Consider the following 8,646-nt stretch of genomic DNA (forward strand, 5'->3'; position numbering starts at 1 on the left):
TTTTTTTTACTTTTTCCCACCTTGCATTGAACAGTCTTAAACCTTTGCAAATGGGAGAAGTGTATGCATTAACCACATGCTTTTATCCCCCCACTCCATCACAGTCACACACACACTATAACACAATTTAAATGTGTTTTCACATCACACAGTACATTATCTGGGGTTGGCTTGGTGTTTTTTAAAGGTAGAAATAAAGAATGTTTAGCTCACGGGCTTGACACTGCTCAAACAGATCACCACACAACATGCAGTAAAAAATAATAATAATAAAAAGGGGTTACGGTAGTCATGGTTAAAATGACACAAGAGCTCAGTGGAGCTGCTCACATTTAAATCATATTATTATTATTATTATTATTATTATTATTATTATTATTATTATTATTATTATTATTATCAAACTATTATCAAATAAATCAAACATTCTTTTTTTTCTTTTATAGGTTAGAAAAGTTAATCACTCAAATCCTAAATGACAAAAAGTATTTAGCATTAAACGTTTGAGGCTAAATTTTTGTTTCTTAAAAATAAAAGATCACATAAACGCGTTGTCATTGTGGTGACATGAATGTAGACCAGAGCAGCCTGAGCTGTGGCGGAATCTTAAAACAAGATCTCAGCAGTGCAGGCGCTAGGATTTAGAAAAAGGACGGTGAGAAAAATAAGCTTCGATGACTTTGTTTCTAGAAAACAGGATTTCAGGGCTGTGACGGGTTGCAGTGTAGATGCGCAGAGATTGCGTCTGCGCCAACATGCCCCCCCGATTAGCCACAGTCCATCCATCCATCTACTAGATCTGACTTTACGCACAAGCAGAAAGAACAACACATCCCTCACCCGTTTTCTACGTTATTATTTTTTAAATGTCATAGACCAAACTCCAGTCATGTTTTTGCTTCTTTTTTTTTTTTACTTCAGTTAAGAAAGTTACACAAAAGGTGGCAAATTTGTCGACAATAAATAATAAATAATTTTGTTGCACGGGAACAAACGAAACATTTTCTTCCAGAGCTAACGGTATTTTTTTTTTAACTTATTATTAATTTACACATCTTTGGGAAAGAAAAAAAAAATCTTATCGGACAGACACTAAGTCACACAAATGTCCCACGAAGCTTGTGGCAAAATAGAGGTATACCTTGTTGCAAATGCTTTAGTACTTGGGGTCATGAAGGAAATCGTGTAATTAAATGAAGAAAAGCAGTGCTGTCCCCTCCACAATGGTCTATTATATGATGAGCTGCGTGGATCAATTTTCTTTTTTAAAAAATCACCAGTTTTCTATTGAAGGTAGCTCACAGCATTTCGCAGGTACACAACTGTCTCCTATCAGAGGTCCCGTTTAACGACAGAGTCACGTTCATGTCTTCTCGTTTTGGCAAATGGAACCAGGCGCGTAAAACGGGCAGCACCGACCACGGTGACGCATCCGTCTGTCTCTTCTGGGTGGACATTAGAATGGGTGGCTGTGGTTAAAAAAAAATCCCATGATTGTCTTCACAGTGTCAAAATACAACCGGGCGGGAGGGAGGTTGTTTTTGGTGCAGTCTGGGGGAGATGGGATGAACAAGTGTGGGTCACTGTTGTTGGAGGGGGGGGGCTGTGTGTTTCAAGTTCAGTCCATCCGTCCGTCCACATGCAGCGTCCGCTCAGGCCTCGATGGGGCTGGACACCATGCTGTTCGGCGTGTCTGGAAGCTGAGACGACATGGACGCTACCTCGCTGCCCGTCGAGTTCGAACCCGGTCCTCCCTCCGAGAAACTGACCTGCGGGAGACAGGAGGCTGCGGTCAGACACATGTGGACATGCAGCATCTAAAGCCTGTGGAGGGACAGTCAGCTGCTCTTTGTCAACAATGACATCATGAGATTTCACTGTTTCACACGTAAATACTTGAATATCAATATGTAGTAATTTACTGTATAAAGTCATTCAGAGAGAGAACATCACGCGTGTTGTTGTCGCTGTCGGAAAAGTGTTATTGTTATTATTGTACACATGTTTGTACTGCGGGATTATTGTAAACTACAGAAAATAAATAAAGGACATCATAAAATCTAATGTGTGTGTGTTGGAGAGGAATGATAATAAATAGTTGGTCTAATAATAATAATAATAATAATAATAATAATAATCCCATAATAGTCCCATAAGTGCTGGTCATTAAATCAGCTAAGCTCTAAGGGAAGTCATGGCTTCATTATATCAATTTTTAATTGATCCATATCTGAGATCTTAGCCCTGGTCTTCAACTAAACGAAATAGTTTGACTTGTCTAAACACAGCTCAGGTTTCCCGCAACCAGGGAACTGATGAATTGTGTGTCACATCCCCAGGTCTTGTCATAAATATGTAAATAATTCACTCATGCGGCTCAGAGCTATATGGCATCGTTCTGTGCGTCTGCGCAGGTGCTCGGTGTGGGGGGTTTCAGGAGATGGTGACAATAACAATGAAAGAAATGTATCAGCAGGTTTAAAGGCTAACGTCAGTGTATGCGGACCCTGAGCTGGAAGAGTGAGGCGTCTGGATAAATGATAAAGAACTGAACAGAAAAGCAGAGAAGCAGTGACAAGTGGTCTGTGTGGATGTAGGCTGACTGAGGCCTCTCAGAACTCCCATCCTAGACCAGATTGAACAGCTTGATTGAAAGAAGCAGTCCACCTTAACCAGCTCTTCAACAATGTCAATTAAACCATGTTGGAAAACAGAGGTAACATCTGCACCAACACCAAACCATCCGGTCATTTTGCGCATCCTAACGTTATAAATCCAGTTCAGGTTTAACTATTGGTTTCAGTCTATATCCTAACAGGGTAAAAGGCTGTGCAGACACACTACACAGATGTGTGCATGGTCAAAGTGTCTGATTGTTTTAAATAAAGAAATGCTTTTAATATTCCAACAGTTAGTGTTAAATAAATCCATATGAAATCACGAGTCAACTAAAAAGGACCCACCAGTTGTTGGAAGGCCGGCTGGTCGATGTCGCTCTGCAGGGCAAAGTCGCTGAGGACCTTCCAGGGAGGCTGGTAGCTCTGCACCTCCACCGGGTTGGCCTGGATGCCGCCGTCGTGCCGCTCTGGACTGGCTGCCACCATCGGGGTGCCCGTCATTCCCTGGATGTTCTGCAAGAGGATACGTCGTGATTAGCACTCAGTGGACGTATGTTTGGCTGAAGGTTGACTGGGTGTGGTTGTGCGTCTTTCTGTGTGTCTATGTGTGTGTGTGCGCGCGTGTGTATGTGTGTCTGTGTGTGTGTGAGGGAGAGAGAGAGAGAGAGAGAGAGAGAGTCTGTGGGTGTGTTGGGAGGGGTTGGGAGGCACCTGATAAGAATCCACCAGCAATCAGCAGAACAGGCAAACAAACAAACAAACAAACAAACAAATATAAATAAACACAAACGCAGAAATGTGTCTTAATGTGTTTGGCAGCTTTGATTCCGCAACTCCCGCAACTCCCGCACAGCACTTCAAACCCTGAAACCGGCTCAAGGCCTGTATCATTCATCAGTTCACTCCAACATCACAGCATACATTCAGGATGCTACACTACATCTCCCGTCCTGCACCTTGAAAGAACTGATTTGGTTCTTTTCTTAATAAACTGGACCTGACTCTGCAAACGTCTGCTCATGCAGCATAAACAGGGACTTCCTTAAGTGTTCTCAGTGGTTAAATGTCTTCATTAATAATGGAAGAGCAAGACAGACACGCGTTTTTTGTCCTAATTCTGTCTGTTCCGTGCGTCTTAGTGAACTCCAGCTCAGCAGCCTGCTGCGGCCTCTTACCGTCTTGTCACTGTGTTGCTGCTGCTGCAGCTGCTTCATCAGCAGGCTCTTCTTCTTGTCCTTGCACCGCTTGTTCTGGAACCAGACCCGGATCACTCGCGGGGAGAGGCCGGTCATCTCCACCAGCTGCTCCTTCATCAGGGCGTCCGGCCTCGGGTTGGCGTTGTAGCAGGTCCGCAGCGTGTGGAGCTGCTTCTCGTTTAGCACCGTCCGGACCCGTGTGGTCTTTTCAGGCTGTTTGTGGACGTGAGGCCGCAGCGCGGGCTGACGGGCCGAGATTGGTTCTGCTGTTGAGAAAGGACAGGGGAAAAGAACCCAGGGAAAAGAACATGAATGAATGTGTCTGTAGAGTGGCTTAAGGAGACAGGACAGGCCTGTAGACAGTAGACATGTCCCTGCAGGACACGATGCGTAACTTTGTCACCTGTGAGCGTGTTTCTCTCTGGTTTAACTTTACTTTACAAACACAAGGCTGTTTCCCAGTAAAAGCTGCTGAACACAGTTTCTTTAAAGGCCTTAACCTTCATCTGAATACGACCGCCGCATTTGATGGTTTCTAAATTTCACTTCAGGTTTAAATGCAGGAGAACAGCGCAGATCTGATTGACTGATCCGATCCAAGGTCAAAGCGTGCATTCAAAAGCATCAGTGCAAAGTGGCCATGTGGAAGGCAACTAGTGAAAACCTGCGGCTCCAGCTCGTTCCAGACACCTCACAGCATTTTCGAGTTCAGACCAAACGCATCCCGGACCCGCATGCGTCGCGCTCCACTGCTCCAAGCAGTGATAACTCGGTGTATTTCTGACAGCAGCCCCCCACTGTATCTAATCAGAGGTATGCAGAAAAGACATGTAAAAGACAAACATACTAGAGCTATCTACAGGAAGAGACTCCCCAACTAGTCGGACAGTAAGCCTCAGTGAGTCTACTATGACAGCAGGTCCACTTGTTTCCGCGGTGTTTGTATTTAATTCGAGATCACACGACGGTCAGCAAACCTCTCACAACATATTCCGGTCTGGAGATCAGTGCGCACACAAATCACTGAGCGGCGTCGTGAAATACGAGGAGTTCAGTGAATTAAAATAAGAAACATCATCGTTTGGTGTCGTATGGAGAGTTCACCCGGAGATTTCTAAGGAGCTCCTGGTCATAATTTAAAAAAAACAGGCACAGAGCCGCGGTCCAGGGAGTTAAAGCAACCTGTGTGTGTGTGTGTGTGTGTGTGTGTGTGTGTGTGTCATGCTCTCTCCCCCACTTCCCCGGGATTTTTTTTACCTGCCATCTGCAGCGGTCTTGCGGGGTGCAGCGGACTGAGCGGGTCTCCGGGGCCCAGGCAGGCCCGTTCCACCACGTCATGGTCCGCCCGGCAGAACAGGCCGTCCTCCCGCAGAGCGAACTCGTCCCCCGGGATGAGCTGTCTGCTGCAGGCCACGCAGCGGAAACACTCGATGTGGTAGACCTTGGAGCGGGCCCTCATCACGAAGTCGTTCTTGCTGAAGCCGATGTTGCATTTAGCGCATTTAATCCCGTATAACCTGCAGGACGCGCGGGCGCACACACACACACACACACACACAGTCTGATCAGTTTCACTGCAGGCAGCTCAGCCACTAAAATGTAATTACAAAATGTAAACTCGATCATCTGGCTTTTAATAATAATAATAATAATAATAATAATAATAATAATAATAATAATAATAATAGATTTCTTTAAATAATATTTTTTATATTCGTATAATGATGTTTCTTCTTTTCGTCTTCTTCTTCTTATAGTTATTATTATTATTTTTGTTGTTGTTAGTATTGTTAGCATTATTACAAAGCAGCAGTAGAAGATTATATTTATCTTTCTGGACATAATATAATTCTAGTAACAATGTTTGATCTACAGTGTTTAGTGCATTTCTACTCTGAGTTGGACAATAACTTCAGAGATGTGATCTAATAATTGCTGTAATAATTGTAGTGTATATATATTTTTTGGTCCATGTGTGAGCAGCAGAGCGAGCAGGAAGCTGCGGGCTCATCACACTCGTTGATTAATGGCTACAGGAGCTGTGCAGGCCCGGTGCGCGTCCTCACGCGTTTTTAGACGCATCTGATGTAAACAGGAGACGGCGGAAAAGTGTCGTTCTCACAAAGTTGCACTGTCTACAAGAAGTTGTAGCAGGAAATGTGAGTGTGGTTCGGATGTGTGTTTAAAATCACTGACAGCAGGAGGTCGTCTGACTTTATCTATTATTGTCAAATAGCAGTAATTCCACGCGTCGTGCAGCTCCTGTCTCGTCCTGCGTTTATTTGAAAGGGGCTTCGTCCCGTCCCGTCCCGGGCGTCCTACCTGATGTAGTCCCGTTTACAGTAAGTCTTTCCGTCCCTGACGAAGCACGTGCACGACTCGTCCAGGTACTGGCTGCACTCGGCACATTTGAGACAGGCGGCGTGCCACTCCAGGTCCGGGGAAACCCGCAAGATGTACTGGTCGTGGATCTGGTTCCCGCAGCCCACGCACAGAGACACCAGCCGCTTCTCTGGAAGACCAGAGCAGAACACATCACACACACTGCTCACGACCATTATTTTTATTATTATTTTTTATTATTAATATTATTATTATTATTATTATACCGTTTTTGATCAAACTAAACAAAAGTCTACCGCTGATTTAAACCTCCCAACATCCAGCACTCAGGGATATCTGTGACTTTAATAGGCCAACAACATAAGTTCTCCCTGCAGACATCACAGCGTAACTAAGTCAACTCTCAGGTTGTGATACATGGAGTTCCACAATCGCATCCCAACACCGAGCAAGTGTCTTACTTTTCGGCGGATCCCCCATGTCTCCCATGTCCACAAAGTAAGGCGATGATAGGTCCACTGTCACAGCGGGCTGCGGTGCCTGGAAGCCTGGATGTGTCCTCCGCTGCCGGGCTGCCGCGGGCCAGGGGTTGTGCTGTCCGGCTTGGAGAGGGAGTGTGTGTATGTGTTTGTTGCCGGTGTGTGTGGAGCTCTGATCCTGACAAGCGGCGGGGCTGACGTAGGGCATCAGCACGTCATCTGCATGAGCAGCTGATTGGCTCTACAGACCCTGACCAGCACTAACCACACACACACGCACACACACACACACACACAGACACACACACACACACGCGAAACCACCAACACTCATGTCTTGTTCTGAGTTTTACTTTTAACTGGACATAAAGTAGGTGTGAGAGGAGAAATTCCTGGACACAGTGTGTGTCAACATACAGGAGATGGATGTGCGTCCGACTCGATTAACAGTGGTGAGACATGACGTAAAAGTAGCGCAGCGCGTACTAATGCGCACATTTAGCAGCAGCCTGCGTCTGTAGCGCACAGCGGCACAGCGGCTGCTGCAGGATGAAAAGCTCCTGTCTGCACACTGTTATTTCTGCAAAAGCCCAGAAAACAGTCCCGCGACCTCCAAAATGAACCTGAACGCACTATATGGAAGACGTGCAACATCTTACTAAACAAGCGAGCAGCTGATGGTGTGTGCGTGTGTGTGTGTGTGTGTGTGTGTGTGTGAGAGAGAGAGAGAGAGAGAGAGAGAGAGAGAAATCAGAGCGGTGACACAGCGGGACCCGCAGGAGCAGCTCTGACACACACCAACACGCCCTCTTGTGTTAGTAACCTACTAACGCCTTAAACATGGGCAGAGGACGCCTCTCATCAGTCATTGTTTAAAGGATAATCAAAGGTTTAGAGACACGTATAAAAATAGGCACCTACTGGAACTTTAGGAAGCATTTCAGAGAGTTAGGATTCTATTTCAATCTATTTCAATAACCACCTTTTTTGTTACTCTGTGCTTAAAACACAACTGACCCTGAGTTAGACTGTCAAATAAAACTGTGGCCTATAGAATGAACCACATAACGCACAAATATTAACAAACACAATACAGTCGTGATCTTTCATGTCTTTCTTGGGCTCAACAAATGGCTACAGTAAGCTGCATGTCACCAAACATCAGCTGGAGTCAGGTGTTATCAAACCTGGAGTCCTGTCAATGAATGAGAGTGGAAGTGCGGTTTAGAACCAGCTGTACCAATAAAAACAGTCAAACAGTGTTATTCACAAGAAGCATCAGCTAGTGTGTGCCATGCCTCACACAAATTAAAAATAAAAAAATAATCACACGGGATCTAATGTTTAAAATATAAACTTAAAAAGAAAAACTTTATTATAATATTCAAGTAAAGTTTTAAAATAATCCTGTGGTCTTTATCTTTTACAGACGCAAAAGTTTCATTTCAGAGCGAGATGACACAATTTTGTGTGTAAACGTAGTTTAACCTGAATTATTGTTCAGATGATTGTAATTGTTTATTAGCTGTCAGCCCCAGACTGGTCATATGTCCAGGGTGTGAGTGCATGTCTCTTAGTGGTATAGATGATGGATGGATGAATAATGGATCATTGTTGTCTTTACAAACAAATGATTTCTACTTATTTCTCTAAACAGTGTGAGGGTCGACTTTTCTCTGGTCAATAATCTTCATGGACTGCAGATTATTATTGTATATTATATTTCACACTATAAAACACATGTACATTTGGTCTTTTTCTGTACAGAATAATTATTGGCTGTGTTCTCTTAACAAAACCGAGAAGCAGAGGAGAATCGAATGTAGCAATAAAAACAATGGTTTTTATTACATGTTCATTTCATTTTGTATTGTTAATTATTATACAGTATGCTATACCTTTTAACTCGTTTTCCACATGTGCTACCCTTCTTTGAATGCAAATGTGCTCTTCTTATGTGGTCTTGTACTTCAACTCAGAGTGATTAAAGCATGATTTAATAATTTGATG

The 8,646-nt window shown here is 44.0% G+C and overlaps 1 protein-coding gene across 2 annotated transcripts; it reads right to left on the reverse strand.

Annotated features, from left to right (window-relative positions):
- Positions 1-829: 829 nt before the first annotated feature.
- isl1 (ISL LIM homeobox 1) lies at positions 830-6,792 on the reverse strand. 2 transcript variants are annotated; one of them, XM_026342606.1, is made up of 6 exons: positions 6,619-6,792; positions 6,137-6,326; positions 5,072-5,331; positions 3,794-4,077; positions 2,964-3,131; positions 830-1,769 (listed from the first exon to the last, which is right to left on the reverse strand). In XM_026342606.1, the coding sequence occupies exons 1-6, from the start codon at positions 6,644-6,646 to the stop codon at positions 1,653-1,655; spliced, it is 1,047 nt and encodes a 348-aa protein (XP_026198391.1). In that variant the 5' UTR covers positions 6,647-6,792; the 3' UTR covers positions 830-1,652. The 2 variants fall into 2 exon arrangements, with proteins under 2 accessions (XP_026198391.1, XP_026198390.1); XM_026342605.1 differs by having other exon boundaries at positions 3,794-4,080.
- Between the last annotated feature and the right edge of the window lie 1,854 nt (positions 6,793-8,646).

The sequence above is a fragment of the Anabas testudineus genome, chromosome 9, assembly GCF_900324465.2.
Source record: "Anabas testudineus chromosome 9, fAnaTes1.2, whole genome shotgun sequence".
Classification (NCBI taxonomy): Eukaryota; Metazoa; Chordata; class Actinopteri; order Anabantiformes; family Anabantidae; genus Anabas; species Anabas testudineus.